The following is a 22,201-nucleotide window of genomic DNA, read 5'->3' on the forward strand; positions in this document are numbered from 1 at the left end:
CAAAGAGAATAGATTGCAAATGTTTCTTATCAGATTCAGAGTTTGTGTTGATGTTAAATGCTGGTCAGCTTTTCCTGAATTCCAAAAGGGAGGAGGGTATAATGAGGCATGTCCAATCTGCCATTCCCGTCATGGCCTGAACCAGTCTTTCAGGTTACCTTAGGAGTGCCCTGGCCAAGAGGAGGGTGTCCATTCAGATGGTTGGGGGGGTCATAGAATTTTATTTTTGGTTTACAGAAATCATCTGTAAAATGTATTAAAACAACAAAACAAACATTTTGCATTTGTTTTTCAAAGATAGCCATGCTTTGTGGCTCATACTTGTAATCCCAACACTTAGGGAGGCCAAGGTGGGAGGAACACTTGAGGTCAGGAGTTCAAGACTAGCCTGGGCAAAATACCAAGATCTCATCTCCAAAAATAACAACAACAACAAAAATTAGCCAGGTATGGCAGCATGCACCTGTAGTCCCACCTCCTCAGGAGGCTGAGGTGGGAAGATCTCTTGAGCTTAGGAGTTTAAGGTTACAGTGAACTATGATGGCACCACTGCACTCCAGCCTGGATGACAGACAAGAAAGAAAGAACAAAAGAAAGGATGAACAAAAGAAAGAAGGGAGAAGGAAGGAAGGAAGGAAGGAAGGAAGGAAGGAAAGAAAGAAAGAAGAAAGAAAGAAAGAAAGAAAGAAAGAAAGAAAGAAAGAAAGAAAGAAAGAAAGAAAGAAAGAAAAAAGAAAGAAAGAAAGAAAGAAAGCTCATTTGACAAAGACTCCCTTATTGAGCAAATGTAGTCAGGCTCCTCTGAGCCCTCCTTTTGACTAGACTTTATCTTTGGCCCAATCTTTGGCTTTCCCAGTCTAGTTTTAGCATTGGATACTGCTTAGCCAGTTTATAGAGAATCCCACCACCTTTGATATCTAACCAAGCTCTCCTCCATACCCTTGATGTCTAATCAAGTTCCTCTCCCCTAATGTCCTTGATACTTAACCAAGTCCCTCTTTAGTATATTTCTATCCAGTGACTCCCTCATCATGCCCCTTGTATATATTCCCACTTATCCCTGTTGTATTTATTTATTGGTTGATTTTTGAGGTAGGGTCTCACTCTTGTCACATAGGTTGTTATCCCTGTTGTATTTAGAATTGAATTCAATCTCTCTCCTTTATTGCAATAGTCTTGAGTAAAGTCTTCCTTGCCATTTTTAACAAGTGTCTAGTGCCAAATTTCTCTTCAATGTATTGATTCTAAGCACCTCTTTTTAACTTTTAAATTATCATTAATACTCCCCCAAATCCCCACAGTATAGATCTTCTCTTCTCACTAAGTTCTGACCCATTAATTATTTAAGCAAGTGTATTATTTTTTTAAAATCATAAACATCTATCTATTCCTTGATCTCTGTTCTTTAGAGCTGGTTCACAGTTGTAATCCTGATATCTCTTTCACATTGCATTTTGGTGATTCTTTTTGCCTTTTTCTTATGTAGGATTCCCCTATTTAGTTCCCCTGTCATCTTCTTTTTAATTTTTTAAACACATTTTTGGGGTACACGTGAAATTTTGTTACATGTGTGTAATGCACAGTGATTAAGTTGGGGTATTTAGGTTGTCTATCACCTGAGTACAACACATTTTTTGTTAACTATAGTCACCCTACTCTGCTATCAAACATTGCTTTTGTCTCTTCTATCTAACTGCATGTTTGTACCCTTTAACCTATTTCTTTTCATTCTTTCTCCTTCCCCCACTCGCCTTTCCCAATCTCCATTATCTCTTTCCACTCTACCTCCAGGTGATCAAGTGTTTTAGCTTCCACATGTAAGTAAGTACCTACAATATTTATTTTTTTATGCCTGGCTTATTTCACTTAATATGATGACCTTTCATGTTGCTGCAAATGATATGATTTCATTCTTTTTTATGGCCAAATAGTATTTCATTGTGTATATTTACCACATTTTCTTTACCCATTCATCCATTGATGGGTATTTAGGTTTGTTTCATATATTTGCTATTGTGAATAGTGCTACAATAAAAATGCAAATGCTTTGTATCCCTTTATCCCTTTGATCTATTGGTTTCATTTGGATAGCTACTTGGTAGTGGGGCTGCTGGATTGAATTCTGTTTTTAGTTTTTTGAGAAATCTCCATACTGTTTTTCTTAGTGACTGCACCAGTTTACATTCCCAAGAACAGAATAACAAGTTCCCTTTTCTCCACATCCTCATCAACATCCATTATTTTTTTGTCTTTTTATAATAGCCTTTCTGACTGGGGTGAGATGATGTCTCATTGTGGTTTTGATTTGCATTTCTCTGATAGATTAGTGATGTTGAGCATTTGAGCATTTTTTCGTATACCTGTTGGTCATTTGTATGTTGTCTTTTGAGAAATATCTATTCATGTGCTTTCCCCCACTTTTTTTTTGAGACTGAGTCTCGCTCTGTCACCAGGCTGGAGTGCAGTGTCACGATCTCAGATCGCTGCAATTTCCGCCTCTCTGGTTCAAGCGATTATCCTGCCTCAGCCTCCCGAGTAGCTGGGACTACAGGTGCGCACCACCACTCCCAGCTAGTTTTTGTATTTTTAGTAGAGACGGGATTTCACTGTGTTGGCCAGGATGGTCTCGATCTCTTGACCTCATGATCTGCCTACCTTGGCCTCCCAAGGTGCTGCAATTACAGGTGTAAGCCACTGCACCCAGCCTCCCCCACTATTTAATGGAATTATTTGTTGCCTTTTTTTCCTGTTGAGTTGTTTGAGTTCCTTGTGTATTCTGCATATTAGTCCCCTGTTGGATGAAGTTTGCAAATGTTCTCTTCAATGCAACAGAGTGTCTCTTCACTTTGTTAATTATTTCTTTTTTGTGCAGAAGCTTTTTTTCTTGCTTAATTAAGTCCCATTTGTCTGTTTTTATTTCTGTTATCTATGCTTTTGAAGTCTTCATCATACATTCTTTGCCTAGACCAATGCCCAGGAGAGTTTTCCCTAGGTTTTCTTCTAGTATTTTTACAGTTTTAGAGCTTGTGCTTAAGTCTTTAATCAACTTCAAGTTGATTTTTGTATATGATGAGAAATAGGGGTCCAGTTTCATTCTTCTGAATGTGGCTATCCTATTTTTCCAGCACCATTTATTTAAGAGATTGTCCTTTCTCCGATAAGAGTTCTTGGTGTCTTTGTCAAACATCAGTTGACTGTAAATATGTGACCTTATTTTTGGGTTCTCTGTTCTGTTCCATCGGTCTATATGCCTATTTTTATACCAGTATGATGCTGTTTGAGGTATTATAGCCTTGTGGTATATTTTGAAGTCAGGCAATATGATGCTTCCAACTTTGTTCATTTTGCTCAGGATTACTTTGGCTCTTGGGTTCTTTTTTGATTCCACATGCATTTTAGGGTTATTTTTTCTAGTTCTGTGAAAAATAATGTGACATTTTCATTAAAATTGCGTTGAATCTGTAGATTGCTTTGGTCCATATGGTCATTTTAACAATTTTAATTCTGATCCATGAGCTTGAGATGTTTTTTCATTTGTTTGTATTATCTTCAATTTCTTTTATCAGTGTTTTGCAGTTTTCCTTGTAGAGATCTTTCACCTCTTTGGTTAAATATATTCCTAGGTTTTTGTTTCTTTGTATGTTTTTTGTAACTATTGTAAATGGGAATGCCTTCTTGATTTCTTTCTTGGCTAGATTGTTATTGATTTATAGAAATAACACTGATTTTCGGGCATTGATTTTGCATCCTGCAGCTTTACTGAATTCATTAATCAAATTTAAGAGGGGTGTGTGTGTGTGTGTGTGTGTGTATGTGTTTGTGTGTGTGTGTGTGTGTAGGCTAGGTTTTTCTAGATATATCATATCAATAGCAAAGAAGGACAATTTAACTTCCTGTTTTCCATTTTGGACGCTATTTATTTTTTTTTCACTTATCTGATTGCTCTGGCTAGGACTTCTGGCACTGTGTTGAACAGGAGTGGTGAAAGTGAGCATCCTTGTCTTGTTCTAGTTCTTAGAGGAAAGGCCTTCAACTTTTCCACATTCAGTATGATGTTAGTCTTGGGTTTGCTGCATGTGGCCTTTCTTATTTTGTGGTATGTTCCTTCTATACATAGTTTCTTGAGAGATTTTTTTAAAATCATGCAGCCATGTTGAATTGTATCAAATGATTTTTCTGAGCTATTGAGATGATTATGTGGTTTTTGTCCTTCATTCTTTTGACATGATATATCATGTTTACTGACTTGTATATGTTGAACCTTTCTTGTATCCCTGGTATAAATCTCACTTGATCATGGTATATTATCTTTTGTTTTTTATTTGTTTGTTTGTTTGTTTGAGACAGGATCTCCTTATGTTACACAGGCTGGAGTGCAGTGGTGTGATCTTAGTTTATTGCAGCCTCAACCTCCTGGGATCCAGCAATCCTCCCATGTCAGCCTCCTGAATAGCTGGGACTACAGGTGGATGCCAACACACCTGACTAATTTTTGTATTTTTTGTAGAGATGGGGTCTCACTATGTTGCCCAGACTGATCTTGAACTCCTGGGCTCAAGTAATCCTACCACCTCACCTTGGCCTCCGAAAGTGCTGGGGTTACAAATGTGATAATCCCATAGCAAATCCAACAGCATATCAAAAAGATAATACAAGCTGCCAGGCCCAGGGGTATTATCTTTTTGATGTGCTATTGGATTTGGTTTGCTAGTATTTTGTTGAGGATTTTTGTGTCTATGTTCATCAGAGATATTGGTCTGTAGTTTTCTTTTTTGTTGTGTCTTGTGGTTTTGATATTAGAGTGATGCTGACCTCGTAGATGAGTTAGGAAGAATTCCCTCCTCTCTGATTTTTTAAAATAACTTCAAGAAGATTCATATTAGTGCTTTGCACATTTGGTAGAATTCAGCTGTGAATCTATCTGGTCCTGGGCTTTTTGTTGTTGTTGTCTTACTTAATCAATCTTACTACCCGTTATTGGTTTGTTGAGGTATTCTATTTCTTCATGATTCAATCTGGGTAGGTTGCATGTTTTCAGGAATTTATCTATATCTTTAGGTTTTCCAGTTTGTCAGTTTATAATTATTCATCATAGTCTATGATGATCTTTTGTATTTCTGTGATGTCAGTTGTAATGTTTCCCTTTTCATTTCTGATTTTGTTTATTTGGATCTTCTTTCTTCTTGGTTAGTCTAGCTAGTGGTTTGTCAATATTGTTTATCTTTTTGAAGAACCAACATTTCATTTTGTTGATCTTTAGTATTTTTTTAAGTCTCTATTTCATTTAGTTCTGTTCCAATCTTTATTATTTCTTTTCTTCTGCTAATTTTTGATTTAATTTGTTCTTGGTTTTCTAATTCCTCAAGGTGCATTATTAGAATGCTCATTTGTAATTTTTCTGCTTTTTTGGTGTAAGCATTTATTCCTATAAACTTCCCTGTTAGCACTGCTTTTGCTGTATTCCACAGGTTTTGGTATGTTTTATTTTCATTTTTTCAAGAAATTTTTTGATTTCTGTTTTAATTTCCTCATTGGCTCCATGGTCATTCAAAAACATGTTGTTTAATGTCCTTGTATTTGTCTAGTTTTGCGAGTTTCTCTTAGTATTGATTTTTAACTTTATTCTATTGTGATTTTAGACAATACTTGATATGATTTTGATTTTTAAAAATTTTCTGAGACTTGTTTTGTGGCCTAACATATAGTCTGTCTTGGAGAGTGTTCCATGTGCTAATGAGCAGAATGTGTATTTGGCAGTTGTTGGATAGAATGTTCTGTAAATGACTAAATAAAACCTACTTTAAATTCAATTTTTGTGTGTGTCAATTTTCTGTCTAGATGAGCTGTGTAATGCTGAGAGTGTGGTGTTGGGAAATCCCCCACTATTACTGTACTATAGTCTATCTCTCTCTTTAGATATAGGAATATTTGCTTTATGAATCTGGATGTTCCAGACTTGGGTGCATATATGTTTAGAATTGTTATATTCTCTTGCTGGATTGACTTTTCATTAATATATAATTATCATCTTTGTCCTTTCTTTTCTTTAACTCTTCTTGATTTAAAGTCTGTTTTATTGGATATAGCTACACCCACTCACTTTTGGTTTCCATTTGCATGGAATGTCTTTTTTCATCCCTTTGCTTTCAGTCTATACGTCTTTACTAGTAAGATGAATTCCTCAAAAGCAGCATATAGCTGAATCATTTAAAAAATATCAGTTCAACCATTCTGTATCTTTTAATTGGATAATTTGATCCATTTACATTCAAAGTTACTATTGATATGTGAGGCTTTGTTCCTGTCATATTACTAATTGTTTTCTGGTTTTCAACGTATTCTTTTTTAATTTTTTCCTGTTATTGTCGGTCATTGTAGTTTGGTGGGTTTCTGTCATGGTACCATGAGTCCTTTCCTCCACTGTGTGATTGTTTTACCAATGAGTTTTACAGTTTGATGTGTATTCATGATGGCAAATGACATTCTTTTGCTTCCAGGTTTAGGATGGCCTTGGGCATTTTTGTAGAGTTGGTCAAGTGGTAATGAATTCCCTCAGCATTTGCTTGTCTAGGAAAGACTATTTCTTCTTCATTTATGAAGGGTAGTTTTGCTGGATCTAATATTCTTGGCTAGCAGGTTTTTTTTTTTGTTTGTTTGTTTTTTGTTTTTTTAGCACTTTGAATGTATCATCCCATTCTCTTCTGGCCTTTAAGGTTTCTGGTGAGAAATCCACTGTTGCTCTGATGGAGTTTCCTTTAAAGGTAACTAGATACATTTGCTGTTTTTAGGATTTGCTCTTTATCCTTAACATTAGACAGTCTGACTATAATGTGCTGTGGAGAAGAATTTTTTGTATTGTGTCATCCTGGGATTGCTGAATTTCCTGTATCTGAATGTCTAAACCTCTTGCTAGACTTGGGGAGTTGTCATCTATTATTTTGTTAAATAGATTTTCTAATTCTTTCATTTTTTTATTTGCCCTTGGGGATATCAACAATTTGTAGATTTGGTCTCTTTACATGTCCCAAACATCACAAAGGCTTTACTCCTTATGTTTGTTTTCTTTATTTTTATCTTACTGAATTATTTCAAAAGACCCATCTTCAGTTTCTGATATTCTTTCTTCTACTCGATCTAGTCAATTGATGAAGTTTTTAAATGTATTTTGTATTTCATTAAATGAATTATTTACTTCCAGAATTTCTGTTTGGTTCTTTTTAAAATGTCTATGTCTTTAGTAAATTTCTGATTCATATTCTGAACTGTTTATCTGACTTCTCCAAGAATTCTCTTGTATCTCACTGAACTTCTTTAAAATCAGTATTTTGAATTCTTTATCTGGAATTTTATAAATTTATTTATTTTTGAGATGTCATTCTGTTGCCCAGGCTGGGGTGCAGTGGTGTGATCTTGGCTCACTGCAACCTCTACCTCCCAGATTCAAGCAGTTCTTCCTGCCTCAGCCTCCCAAGTAGCTGGAATTACAGGCGCCTGCCACCATGCCCAGCAATTTTTTTTTTTTTTTAATTTTTAGTAGAGGTGGGATTTCACCATGTTGGCCAGGCTGGTCTCGAACTTCTGGCCTCATATGATCCACTGGCCTTGGCCTACCAAAGTGTTGGGATTACAGGCATGAGCCCTGAGCCCAGCCTATAAGTTTCTTTTTGATTGGGATATGTTGCAGGAGAATAATTTTGCTCCTTATGAGGTTTCATTTTTCCTTGCTTTTTTACATTGATATTTGTGTATCTGGTGTAACTATTGCTTCTTCCAATTTTTTGAAATTGCTTTCTTAGGGAAGGACTTTCTCCTGAAGGTGTATATAATGTTGTTGGTTGGGTAGGGCATTTTGGCTTTTCTTTTTGGAGCATGCAGTATTGTAATTTCTATATGACTTCTTTGGCTATAAACAGTATCAGTGGTATCTGTGATTTACTCAGTGGCTTAAGATGTGGTTATTATTTGAGACTGTGGTGAAGTTTTGCTGGGGAGTAGGATGCCATGGACCAGTCACCAGGTCTCAGTGGTGGCAGCAGTGAGCTTAGCATGCCTGTTCTTTGACTTCAAGGCAGCTTGTGCTGTCACCAGTGTTATTGGGTTCAGGAGGGTAGTTGGGGGAGGAGACTAGGATAGAAGACTTGTACTCATGCCCCCAGTAATACATTCAGGTGCTGACTGTGATGGCCAGGGGTGGGGGTGATCCCCAGGCTACCAGGGTAATACTGAAATGTGGGCAGCAGTTGCTGTACTGTAGGTTTGCCTACAGGGAGGGTGGGGCCTCTCTCAGCTGGAGCAGTATAGGCAGGTGGCTGGAGAATACAGTTTACTCATACCTTAGTCCCATAGAAGCCTGCAGGAGCAGAGGTGGGATTTGTCCTCGAAGCACATGAAAGTGCCTGTGCTTCCCCTCTCCCTCCTTCCTTGGCCTGGTGGTACAGGGACAGGGTCATCCCCAGCCCTAAGTCATTATGCAGACCTTTGGAGGATAGATTCTCTGAATGGCACCAGCTATGGGCTTGCCACTGGGGAGGGCAGGGTCCTTCTCAGCTGAAGCAGCATAGGCAGGTAGCTGTGAGTAGATTGCTTATTATGGCTTGGTCCCACTGCAGCCTACACAAGCAGCAATGGGATTTGTCCTAGGGGTGCAGAGGAGCACCCAGCCTCCCCTTTCTCCTTTGCCTGATGGTGGCAGTGGGACCATTAGCCCTGGCCCTAGAGCAGGATGCAGACCTTTAGAGGCCAGACTCTCAGAATGGCACCAGCCATGGGCCTGACACTGGGGAGGGTAGGGCCCTCTCAGCCGGAGCAGTGCAGAGAGGAAGCTATGAGGAGTGCAGTTTGCCTTGGCCCTGCAACAGCCCACAGCAGCGATGGTGGGATTTGTCCTTAAGGTGCATGGAGGTGCTTGGCCTCCCCTCTCCCTCCTTGGTTTGGTGGTGCCAGTGACAGTAGCAGTTCTAGGGCAGTATGTGGTCCTTTTGGGGTTTAGCTCTCAGGATGGCACCAAGCTGCAGCTGTGCAGAGTTCAGATGCCTGTGGGACTCTTTGTGAGTTCATTCTCTGGAGCAATGTCTCTTGTTCAATCTCTAGTCAGATCTCTGTTAGTTTTTGGGCCCACATAGATCAAGGCATCCTCCCATAGCTAATAGTGTAAAAACTGGTGGGAGAGTTGAACCCTGCGGGGACTAGATGGGGAGTCTCTCTTTTATTCTTTTCCTAGGAGCTTCTCCCTGCTCTAAGCCAATCCTGGCTAAGGAAGTGGCCTTGCTTCCCTCTTCTTACTTGCTTTTGGTGCTTCTCTTCACATCTCTGTTAAATCCCAGTGTTCTTAGATGAGCTTTTTAAACTGTGAATATTACTTGCTATTTTGGTTCCCGTCTGTGGAGGAGGTGTGTACTAGCTGCATCTAATCAGCCATCTTTTTCTGTTTTCCTCTTTCTTGGCCATTTTAGTAGAGTGCATCTTCTGGGAGCTTCCTGAGAAGGGATATATGATGTGGCAAATTATTTGACATTCTTCCCATTGAGAGGGGTATATATTTCCCTTTCCCTTGAATTTGGACTGGCTTGTGACTGCTTTGACTAATACAGTATGACGGAAATGGCACCATGTCAATTCTAGTCTCAGCCTTTAAGAGGACTCACAATTTCTGTCTTGTCTTGGAACCATGTAAAAAGTCCAATTAATCTGAAGTAGTCCAGCTGTGAGAAAGCCCAAACTAAACCTGTGAAAAGCTATGTGGAAAGAGAGAAATGCTCAGCAACCCCCAAGCTGTTCAACTCACCCATCTGAGATAATAGACACTGAAAAATAGAGATAATCTGTCTCCTCTGTGCTCCATCCAAATTCTTGGAATCGAAAGATATAGCTGCTCCAAGTCACTAAGTTTTGAGATCTTTTTTTATGAAGCCACATAAAGCTGCAACATATAGAAAATCATTTGAGACCTTGAATGTCTTGAAATGTCTTCTATTTATCACTTATTTAATAGTTTGTATGGATATAGAATTCTTGATTATTAGAATTTTTCTTCAGAACGTTGAAGGTATTGTTCTGTCATCTTCCAGCTTCAAGTGTTGCTGATAAGACATCTGATACCATTCTGATCCATATACCTTTGTATGTGATCCAAGCTTTTGTTTTGTTTTGTTTTCCTCTATGGAAGTTTTAGGTTTACCTCTTTGACCCCAGTGTTGTGAAATCTCATCACGATATGTTTTGTTGTAGGTTCCTCTATCAATATAGGGGAAAAAACCAAATAAATTGTTTTTACCTACTATACTCTCAACCCTCAACACAATAGATGTGTTAGTTTTTTCTTGCACTGACTAATTCTCTGACACCACCTGAGTGTTCTACAGTTCAATTCAATTCTGACACTAACAGGAATTAGCTAAGATCCCATAGGTTAGGGGTTCCGTCCCACAAGACTCCTTCCCCACTTCAGATATCAGTTGCAAGTAGTTCCTCAAGTTACCCACAACTTCTGTCCAATTTGGCTAAAGATCAGAGGTTCCCATAATCCCCTCCTTCAGCTTGATCCTTTGCTAGAATGGCTCATAGAACTCAGGGAAACACTTTACTTACTATTGCTGATTTATTCTAAGAGGATACAACTCAGGAACAACCAGATGGAAGTGATGCATAGGGCAAAATATAGAGGAATAGGTGCAGAGCTTCCATGCCCTTTCTGGGTTCACCACCCTCTACATGTTCAGCAACCTGGAAGCTCTCCAAACCTTGTCCCTTTGGGGTTTTATAAAGGCTTCACTATGTTGACATGATTGATTAAATCATTGACCACTGGTGATTAACTCAACCTTCAGCTCCTCTTATCACTTGATTGGTTCCGCTGGCAACTATCCCCTATCTTGAGACTTTCTAAGAGCCCCCAGCCATTAGTCACCTCAGTGGAATACAAAAAGGCACATATTACTTCAGAGATTCTGAGAGTTTTCTGAGCTATGTGATAGAAAATGAGGCAATGATCAAGTATATGTTTCTCATTATAATATTGCACTCTAGTTCCTCCATCTACATCCTAGTTTTCAAAATTGTGTCGTTCTACCCTTCTATTACTATCATTCTCTTGTAAACTAATTCCTTCTTAAGCCATCTACTATAATATTAATAGGATTAGGGGAAACAGTGGTTATAATTGTGTGTGCAGGTGACCTGTATTTCTGTTTTGTATGCTGTATTATTTAGAATTATTTGTTTCACATTGTCTCCCCTATGAAATTGTAAACTCCATGATTAGGGACCATTCTCTTTTTCACTACTGTATCCTCATCTCCTAGCACAGTGCCTGGCATGTAGTCGTTATTTAATAAACATCTCTTAAATAAATGAATAAAGAAATGCCCAAGGCAGGAGGCTGGAAAGATGGCAGGGACAGACACTTCAAAATAAAACATCATAATATCCCTCATCATTTTGTCTAGACCAGTGGTTCTTAAAGGACGGTGACTTTACCACCCAGAAGACATTGGTAATGCCTGAGGACATTTTTGATTACCAAAATTAGAAGGTGGGGCAGTTTGCTATTGACATCTAGTGAGAAGTGTCCAGGGATTCTGCTAAACATCCTACAATGCACAGCACAACTCCCTACAGCAAAGAATTATACAGTTTAAATGTCAGTAGTACTGAGGCTGAGAAACCCTGGTCTAAACCAAGCTCTAATATATAGCTAATGTTTATAATTTGGTAATTCTTAAATACATGGCCCATTTTCAAAATACCACAAACATGGGTCAAACCTTCTATCTTTATGCCTTTTTTGGTGTATGGGCTCAGTGGAGAAGTACCAGGTTTGAATATCCTATGGCTCACCCCTTTATAGTAGTTGATTTTACATATTCCCCGCCCCCTGCTTTTTTTGAAAGCTAGGATTAGTGGACAAGGAAAAGAGTAGAAAAGAAATACACAGAGTCCTTACTTAATTCATTAATTTTCTTCCTACCTTCAGTGGTAAGTAGATTTAATGGTGTCTTACATTGTTTCTCAGCTGGTCCCCTATCTTCTCAGAGAAAAGTGCCTACCAGGCTATTCACAATAACCAAATAGGGTAATCATAGCACTCTAAGACTAGAAGGGGCCTCGTTTTAAGATAAAGTCATTATGCCTCATGTAGCTAGCTGGATATAGAACTAGAATAAAAGTTTGGGTTTGTACTAAAAGATAGCCGTATTCTGTTGTAGCATGTTCTTTGACTTAAAAACAACAGCAGCCACAAAACTCTGTTGACTACACAAATCTACCTTCAACAACACAGTGAATAAAATGCTTACCCTATTCTACTTTCATAAAAACTGAAATCACCTGAGGCGACCATTACATGTTATCCAACCATAGTAAATGCTACAACACAGACAGTTGATTATGACCTTGCAGACAAAGCATGGATTTGTAGTTATATGTTGTGACATGCAGCACATTTGGGAATCTTGCATAAACTATGTTTTGATGACAGCTATGTTTGCAGAATGAATTCATTCAGGCTAAACTCAGCGGTTAGTCATGGTTGGTTATTTAATGCTTTACCACTCCCCAACTCCACCTCTCTCTTCCAAATTCATCGTTTAAGTCCAGACAAAGTTGGCACACAATGGATGCTGTGTCTTCTCCTCTGCAGTTCTTGTTCCACTAATGACTTGTTATAAATTCAAAGCTAACCATTTTGCTTTTGTTACTCTCTCTCTAGAAGCTGGATAATAATATGGCCTCCTTCGTCATTTTCTTCTCCCAGTCTTTTTTTTTTTTAGATGAAGTGAAGTGTAGTGGCATGATCTCAGCTCACTGCAACCTCTGCCTCCTGGGTTCAAATGATTCTCCTGCCTCAGCCTCCTGAGTAACTGGGATTACAGCTGTGTGCCACCACACCTGGATAATTTTTTGTATTTTTAGTAGAGATGGGGTTTTGCCATATTGGTCAGGCTGGTCTCAAACTTCTGACCTTAGGTGATCTGCCTGACTTGGCCTCCCAAAGTGCTGGAATTACAGACATGAGCCACTGCGCCTGGCCTTCTCCCAGAATTTCTGAAAGCCTGTAACACAAAGGTTCTTTGACATCTTCGATAAATGAAAGCCCTGAACCAAATCCATGGAGTCTCTGACTACTTCTTCCTTCACGGCTCTGTATGATGAGAGTTCAGTCATTCCTTTCTTTCTCACCTGGCCTAAAGGTGTCCTCTTCCTCCAGGCTCTGCAGTACTTCTTTAAGCCTGAATATTTAACCACACGTCTGGGCTGGATTTTTAAGAGGTCACTCAACCTTCTCATTGGGCCACAGACTGGAGTGGATAATCCGCCATCATCTGTGACCACAGAATAGCTTTTAAGCTCTTTTCATTGCCAAGAGGGAGCCTCGATACTGGCTGCTTTTCTATCAGTCCCCCACTGAGCACTTCCTCCTTCCTCATTTATGTTCATTTTCTTGTATCATGTATGTACGTTACTTCTCTCCACTAAATGTAGTTCCTTGAGGAAAGGACCCTATCCATAGAATTGCCATGACAGCCAGCTCTATGGTTTGGCCCTAATGGGTTTAATTAGTATTTGTGCTAGAGTGATAGGGGAAGTTATATCAGATGTGCTCTATGTCCTGGTTCTTATTTCCCTGTTTACCTTATTTATCTGGTGATTTCCTATTTATGTAGCTAGACTAGGGGGCATTCATTTCTTCAGGGGTTTTCAATGATGGGATCAGAAAGGAAAAAATAAATTTAACATCAACATCTTTGTACTAAATATTAAGATGGGAAAAATTTTCAAGGATAAGCAAGTGGGTAGAATCATTTTTTTCTCCTTCCTCCCCACTTTCCCTACCAGGTCAAGATCCCAGCAACTAAAGATAGAGAAAGAGTGTGGGAGGATCAAAACAATTTAGGAAATTAGTCTTGCCAGGAGCAGTGGCTCATGCTTGTTATCCCAGCATTTTGGAAGGCCAAAACAAGAGGCTCACTTGAGGCCGGGAGTTCAAGACCAGCCTGGGTAACATAGTGAGACCCTGTTTCGATTAAAAAAAATTTTTTTTAAATAAGCCAGGCATGATCGTGTGAGCCTGTAGTCTCAGATCTTCAGGAGGCTGAGTGGGGAAGATTGCTTGAGCCCAAGAGTCTGAGGTTACAGTGGGCTATGATTGCACTACCGCACTCTAGTCTGGGCAACAAGATGAGACCCTGTTTGTAAAATGAAAAAGAAAAGAAAGAAATTAGTCTGTCTGTGGACCTTGTCTCCTGCCCCAACTCCAGAGAGCTTTAGGATATCCCTGATCTGAGTTCACCTGGTCTTTCTGATCTTTTCTGGAACTCATCTATGACTCAGAGAAAAAGGGTAGAGATAGCATTGAGGGTGGAAGGAGCACAGTGCATGCCTGTGACAGTTCAAGGCTCTTTGGGGAGCCCAGAGGACTATAGATGACTGATCTTCTGGTTCCATAAGAAAGTCCGAGAAAATAGGGACAGAAGGAGAGGGGAGAAAGGAGATAGAGTGGGGGGGAGGGGAAGATTAAATGAGTGAGAGAGAGAACCCACCACCCAGCAAATACGTAGAAGGAAAAGGTGAAAGAAATAGAGAAAAAGGAGAGAGGAAAAGGAAAAAGGGAGGGAAAGAAATGGATTACCTTCTCTACCTGGCTTGAATTGAGACTCCTACAAACTAGGAAAGGGTCGTCTAAGAGATATGTAGTAAGTAAACCAAAACTGTTTCGTAGACCTGAAACAATTGGTTGCCAGCAATATCATATCAGTTAACCTAATACCACAGACAGGGCTGCATGGTAACTTTCAGGAGCAGTAGGCACTTCCTCCTCAGAAAAAAAGTAAAAAGTATATTTTATGATTAGGTTAGAATAAAGGTGAATATATTAACATTACATATTAAAACACGTTCTTTGACCTAAAACTTTATTTTTTCCTTCTGATTTCTAAAGAAATAAAAATCTGTTCATGGGCCCTAAACATATTGTGAGTCTCTAGTCACTGTGCCCTTTGTACCTGCTGTGGATCTTGGCCCCGGCAACAGGGTGAACATGGGCCACTGGAGCCTGGAAGTCTGCCACTGAGAGATTCCCTGGGAGCATGGCTTTTTTTTCTCTCCTGGATTCCATGGATTCTCTTCTTCTCCCCAGGTATGGTGTGCTAGTCCCTCTTGCATTCCTATAAAGACATACCTGAGGCTGGGTAATTCATAAAGAAAAGGAGTTTAATTCACTCACGGTTTGGCAGGCTGTACAGGAAGCATAGCAGTAACATTGGCTGGGCTTCTGATGAGTGCCTCAGGAAGCTCACAATCATGATGGAAGGTGAAAAGGGAAGCCAGCATATCACATGGTGAGAGCAGGAGCAAGGGACAGAAGGGGGAGGTAGTAGACATTTTTTTTTTTTTTTTTTTTTTTTGAGACAGGGTCCCACTCTGTCACCCAGGCTGCAATGCAGTGGTGCAATCACGGTTCACTGCAGCCTTAACCTCCTGGGCCCAAGCAATCCTCCCACCTCAGCCTCCCAAGTAACTGGGACCACAGGTAGGTGCCACCATGCCCAACCAATTTCTTTTTAATTTTTTGTAGAGACAGGATCTCACTATGTTGACCAGGCTGGTCTCGAACTCTTGGACTCAAGTGATCCTCCTGCCTTGGCCTCCGAAAGTGCTGGGGTTACAGGTGTGAGCCATTGCACTTGGCCTCCAGACTCTTTTAAACAACCAGATCTCATGTGAACTAACTGAGCAAGAACTCACTCATCACCAAGGGGATGGCACTAAGTCATTCATGAGGGATGTGCCCCCATGATTCAATACCTTCTACTAAGCCCCACCTCCAACATTGGAGGTCATGTTTCAACATGAAATTTGGAGGGGACAAATATCCAAACCATATCATATAAGTTTCTCCTGCATTGACCTTTATACAGGTAAATAAATGCCTCTAATCTCAAACCCCAATCAGACAGTCCCTCATGTCATTAGTAAGGATAATTCCATTTCAACTGGGAACTAATTATAAATGCAGGGCTTTCGTGCTGCTATGTGTATTAGCTTGACAATCCAATTGACAGCTGCTCACTCTAATATTGCAAAAAACAAGCAAAACCTCAAAGCATCACTCTCACCATATGGATACAGAGCTCCTGACCACCATGCACATTGTGACTAGTGACCAGGGAAGGGAACTAAAAGCTCGTCTTCATTGCTGGGTGCATTCACATATTGGCAAGCTTGCAGAACTCCCACCCATTTCCTTCTCCACTAATTGCCCTACTAAGACTGCAGCAGAAAACACAACGGATCCTGCTCTGAAAACCACAGGGGCTCATAGGAGTGAGTGACATTTTATTTCTCTGCCCTTCAGGAATTAGCCTCCTTACTGTCAGACCAGCCGCAGAACTTTCTCCCACTTATCCCTTAGATGTCAACCACCCACACTTCAAATCACCCTGGAGACTGATGTGACTGGGATGATTTGACTGCATGTAGGTTAGAGCTGCCTCCAGGCAACTTGTGGGGCCAAGGCTTTGTGGCTAAAAGGAAGTGAGCATTAACACATCACTTAGAACAGCAAAGAGCATCATCTGAAAATCATCATCTGAAAGATCATCATCAGAAGAGCTGTGAATATCACTGATTTGATAATTGGGTATTTTTGGTAAAACACACACACACACACACACACACACACATACACACACATATATACACACAGCCCTGCTTTTATGAGAATTGCACTTAAATTGATGTGGGTGGAGGTTTTACTGAACTGAGCAATTCTTAACCTTTGGAGTATAACACCTAGTCTCCCAATTCCTGTCCTGAACAGCATGCCTAATACAGTATTTTAAAATTAGAGATAATTAAATTTGATTTTGTTTCAATAATTATTTTGACAGTTTTAAGATACCTTTTGGGATTGTTTGTACCATTGCAGTCTTTTTCAAATCCAAGACTGAAATGAATTTTTCTAGCTATTTATCCCATCTTTGAGTTAAGAACACAGGTCCTTGCATTTCAGTTTAATAGGTGATCCTTTAAAAGTTGTTTATTTATTTAGAAACAGGGTCTTACTATGTTGCTGGCTGGTCTTGAACTTCTGGGGTCAAGTAATACTCCCACCTCAGCCTCCAAAGTATCTGGGATTACAGGTGTGAGCCACTGCACCTGGCTCTAATAGTTGATTTTTGAAACCATATGGAAAATTTCAAGTTAATAAAAATTTTTAATTAAGAAATATGTGCACAATTCACAGATGACCAGTCTTTTGGAATTACTATAGAATATTTTTGACAATAAAACTATGCTGAACTCAATCTTTTAATGATTATCAAGATATTTTCTGATTGCAAAATTATGAAAATTAATGTTCATTGTGATATTGATGTCAGTCTAGGTCAAAGTGGAGTTCTGGAGACAGAATAATACCTAAAGTAGATCTGTTTTTCACTTTGGGAACTGATTATAACACCTGGAAATTATGTATATATTATTTAATCAAATGAGATAACATATATCAATAAACCAAACATTGGTGCTTGGCACATAGTATTTTTCAGTCAATAAGAGAAGAGTTTGAATATTAAATTATTTACACATTGGGGAGTAACTTCCTAGATCTGTTTCTCTATGTGCTTCCTCTCTGTCAATCTCACTCATTCAACAATACTTATTAAGCATATACCACTAATATTATGTTGAATCGATTATATGTCAGACACATAGTCATATTTTATTAACTCTAAAATTGTGATCAGTTTTAACATTGCAGGTGGCTTACAAATACTGTCAGCTAGAAGCAATCATGATGTACTAGTTGGCTATTCTTTTTGATGGCACAACTGGATAACTGAGCCCCTTCGTGTTTCTGTCAACTGATCTTTATGTTTGAGGAAGGCACATGAATCAGGGCCATTGTTTGACATCTAACCTTTGGCAAAAATCAATAAGGAACTAGCCCTCAAACTTGCTTAATAGTGGGTGTCAGCGGCTTGGATGAAAACTCCCAGGGATAATAGTGGAGTACTCTTTTAAGAAATAGTGAGCACCAACACTCTAGGTGGCACGGAAGATGGATACTGTGGGAAAGTCAGGGACACTGACCACTCAGTTTGGAAGGTAATTCAGCACATTTAGACTCACACATATAAATTGAACCAATTACTTTTGTTTATATTTTTCTTTTTATGCATGTGTAAGAGATAAGATAAATATCTGTGACTAAATATGTCTCTTATACCAAACAGAAAAATATATCCAAGAAGAATTATAATGTCATTGTTTCATTAAGCATTATGTCATGCTTTTTGGAGGCATTTCCACCCTTTCTTACCTTTCTTAATGGTATATAAAATTGCAGTGCATTTCACCATCAGCGGTTCATTGGATTTGATGAAGTCTAAGTAACTGCTGGATCCTGTGTTAGGCTTTTTAGTTACAATTAATTAAGCAAATTATTTATTTATTTATTTATTTTAATTGAGACAGAATCTTGCTCTGTCACCTGGGGTAGAGTGCAATGGCACCATCTCGGCTCACTGCAACTTCCACCTCCCAGGTTAAAGTGATTCTTCTGCCTCAGCCTCCCAAGTAGCTGGGATTACAGGCACTTGCCATCATGCCTAGCTAATTTTTGTGTTTTTGTAAAGATGGGATTTTATCATGTTGGCCAGTCTGGTCTTGAACTCCTGACCTCAGGTGATCTACCTGCCTTGGCCTCCCAAAGTACTGGGATTACAGGCATGAGCCACCGTGCCCGGCAGCAAATATTTATTGAATGCCTACTGTGTGCCCCAAACTGTTCTAGGTGCTATAAATGGTCCAGACAAGCTGTCAGGGAGGTTGCCCTGGCTGGGAAGACAGACATCAAACAATATAATTCCAGAGCTGGATAAATACTAGGGAGAAAAAAATGCGTGATGTATTATGATGGATATTGCCATAGAGTTAAACACTGGGATTTAAGACACAATTTCTGTTCACAAGGCATGTTTGATTTAGGGTCAAAGATAGATGGACATTTTTTAAGTGGTAGGTAAAATGCCATGAACTCCTGAAAAGTGCAAAGGAGGTAATAGTTAAACTGCCCTGAAAGGCTAGTAAGGTTTGGCCAGTTGAAGAGCATGGGAAGGGCATTCCAAGCAGAAGGACGATCATGTTTAAAGGCCAAGAAAGAAGAGGGAGACTGGTGAGTTCCTTCAATAGCAAGTAGTCAGATGGCAGAGTCTGCAGTGTGAGGGACAAAGGATAGGCCTAGAAAGGTAGGCAAGGCTTGGAAGATCTTGAATGTTATTGTGAGTCTTTTGGTCTTTATACCGAGAGCAATGGAGAGATACTCCAGGATTTCATGCAGGGTATAAGCATGATAGGATTTGCATTTTAGGAAGACCACCCTTGCTGGAGTATGGAGAGTGGATTAATCTTCTTCCCTCCCCTTCTGCAAGCAAAGATGACAGTTGCAGTCATTCAAAAATGAGAAGATGGTAGCCATGTTAAATTCCCCAATTTTCCCATCTTGATTGGATTGTTGTCCTGTTTGTATGGGGTCTTTATAAGACAATGTCGACTTCAGTAACCTATGATCTCTGCCCAAGGTGAGCCCAGTTGCAGACACTACAATCACTTTTAAATGAAGTCCTGTCAAGTTACTTGCTTAGGAAAACAGATTAATAAACCCACCGATCTAGTGAACAACCTGTCAATAAAAATGCTGCCCCAATTACATGATAAAGTCAAAAATCAAAGCATACTGTTGCCCTCCGAAGCTTCTGTGGGACTGAAGAATTTCCATCTGAGATTGATCAAAGGGTCTCAAAAGGCAAAGAATGGTTTAGATGAAACTCAATTGATTTTATATTTCTGCCAGAACTCTGAGCTTTGTACAGGTCACAGCTTGTTAGGTATTAAAAAAATCAAAATTTTATCAGAGTTTCCTTTTACGGTTTAGAAGGAAGAATGCCCCAGCAAGTGCTAGACTGATAAATGCTAGTCATGTGTCTGTTTAAGCAGATGTAAATGAAAATGCCAAAAGGCTCAAGTTCAAAGGATTCAGTACCTGAGAAATGTCCCTTTATGGAATTCCCTCTTTGGAAATGCACTTGGCAAAAAGGTTTCTTAAGCAGGCTAGGAAGCCACAGCTTCAGTACAGTGTGTGCCTCTCCCAGCCAGCTTGACCACCATTTCTTCTTGGAGCCCATAAAGGGCTACAATGCCCAGAAGCTTACTTGGAGAGATGCGCTGTTTACTGAGCTACCCTGGAAGGCTCCAGATCACAGAGCGTTGACATGTGTTCCTCAGTTGCTTGTGCCATTTTGAAAGTACTTGAATTTCATAAGCAAACTCTTGTTGCAAGGAGATAACAATGGGCCAGATTAGTCACCTCCAGACATTTTATCCTGTGTACTTTTGTATTTCTGTATGTGCACAGGGCTTAGTCCTGCAGGGAACCATTTAAAGAATGTAGATAATACCTATCAGTGTTGAGTCACCCTGTCAAGAGAGTAATGTACAACTGTGCATCCTTGTAAGTTATTTATTATACTCCGAGGCTTGACGAAATACAGTTTCCTTGATGAAGAGATAAAAGGAACAACATAAAACAAGGTAAAAGAAGAACACTTCATTAAAACTGAATCTACCTTCTGGTCTTAACTTTTTTTGGTTGATTTTTTTTTTAGTTAGTAAAGTATTGCTAAAATTTATCACACAAAAATTTACTTTGTAGAACATCTTTCCAAAAAACAAATAGAACATGCTCATGCCAGAAGGAATAAGGTTGAAAAGGGACAGAAATACATGGAGACAGAGAACAGCAGAGAGATTTGGAGACAAAAATAAAGCAAAGATGAGAAAGAAAGAAAGAGTGAGAGAGGGAGAGTGGTTGAGAGTTAAAGAGAGATAAACTAAAGAAATTGAGTTCTGTAGAACTGGAATCTTCAAAGCACATTTAAACAAACTAATTCCCCAGAGAATGGAAGTAAACAACTCTGAAAAAGCACCAGTTTTCTCTGTTGAAATTAGTGAGAGGAGTTCTGTCCAGTTGAACAGAAAAGACTGAGCCCAACTCCATTTCACTCCCAAAAGAGGGTTATAAAATGAGGTTATAGAGAAAAGGACAAGTCAACAGGAACAACAGATTCTAACTTGAGCAAACCAGCACTCTCACCTAAACATCAGGGGTCGAAGCAAAGGTTTTGTAAGGTGCTTTGTGGTTCTAAAATTCTATGTCTCTCAGGGTGGGTAGGGTGGCCGCTGAGAAGTACAGTGGTGGGCTCAGGTCCAAGAGAGGGTGGAGAAGGAAGGAAGTTGGTGTTTTATTCCATGTTGAAGTTTAATTCAAATTCTAGCTTGTTTATCCTCTTTCTTCCCACTGCTCCTTTAGAACAGAACCTCAGGACTAAATAACTCTCATAAAAATAGCTGATTTTCAGGACAATATTGGGGTTTAGTTAAATAAGCAATGCAAGAAGTCAATGCTTTTAAAGTACCACTTAATATTGTGACTGTTAAAAAGGACTTAAATTTGAGCTATATAAATAACATGAACACAGTTTTTTTGTAAAATTGAAAATATTATATGTAAGGCTAAACTCTCCTTTCACCACTACTTTTCTTTTTTTTTTTTTTTTTGATAGGGTCTCGCTTTGTTGCCCAGGCACAATCTTGGCTCAGGGCAACCTCCACCTCCTGGGTTTGAGTGATTCTCATGCCTCAGCTTCCTGATTAGCTGGGATTACAGGTGCACACCACCATGCCAAGCTAATTTTTTTTTTTTTTGTATTTTTAGTAGGGATGGGGTTTCACCATGTTGGCCTGGCTGGTTTTAAACTCCTGGCCTCGAGTGATTCGCCCACGTCATCCTCCCAAAGTGCTGGGATTACAGGCATGAGCCACCGCCCCTGGCTTTCACCACTAGCCTTAATCTCAAATCATCCCAGTCTCTCCTAATCAGTTTACTACATTTTCTTAATAGATCTTTTTCTAGGTAGAAACTACATAGTGTTGTTTCATGCTTGTAAGTATGTCTTTTTAATATGAACAATTTATTTTTTAAAAATATGCCTTAGCACTCTTCACAAGAGCAAAGACTTGGAATCAACCCAAATGTCCATCAGTGACAGACTGGATTAAGAAAATGTGGCACATATATACCATGGAATACTATGCAGCCATAAAAAAGGATGAGTTTGTGTCCTTTTTAGGGACATGGATGCAG

The 22,201-nt window shown here is 39.3% G+C and overlaps 1 protein-coding gene across 2 annotated transcripts in view; it reads left to right on the forward strand.

The window, feature by feature from the left end:
• The window catches only part of LOC108515460 (uncharacterized), an 86,497-nt gene extending 67,541 nt beyond the window's left edge, over positions 1-18,956 (forward strand). Inside the window, exons 3-4 of one of the 2 annotated variants that reach the window (XR_001881531.1) lie at positions 14,936-15,133; positions 16,352-18,956. Coding sequence is in view for 1 of the 2 variants with exons in the window: in XM_017852383.1 (XP_017707872.1) it covers positions 15,572-15,664; positions 16,352-16,408 (150 nt within the window). In the remaining variant the exon portion in view is untranslated. Of the gene's footprint in view, positions 1-14,935; positions 15,134-15,571; positions 15,665-16,351 lie in introns of both variants that reach the window. The other variant, XM_017852383.1, reaches the window with a different exon arrangement.
• Positions 18,957-22,201: the final 3,245 nt, after the last annotated feature.

The sequence above is a fragment of the Rhinopithecus bieti genome, unplaced genomic scaffold, assembly GCF_001698545.2.
Source record: "Rhinopithecus bieti isolate Rb0 unplaced genomic scaffold, ASM169854v2 scaffold_35077, whole genome shotgun sequence".
Classification (NCBI taxonomy): domain Eukaryota; kingdom Metazoa; phylum Chordata; class Mammalia; order Primates; family Cercopithecidae; genus Rhinopithecus; species Rhinopithecus bieti.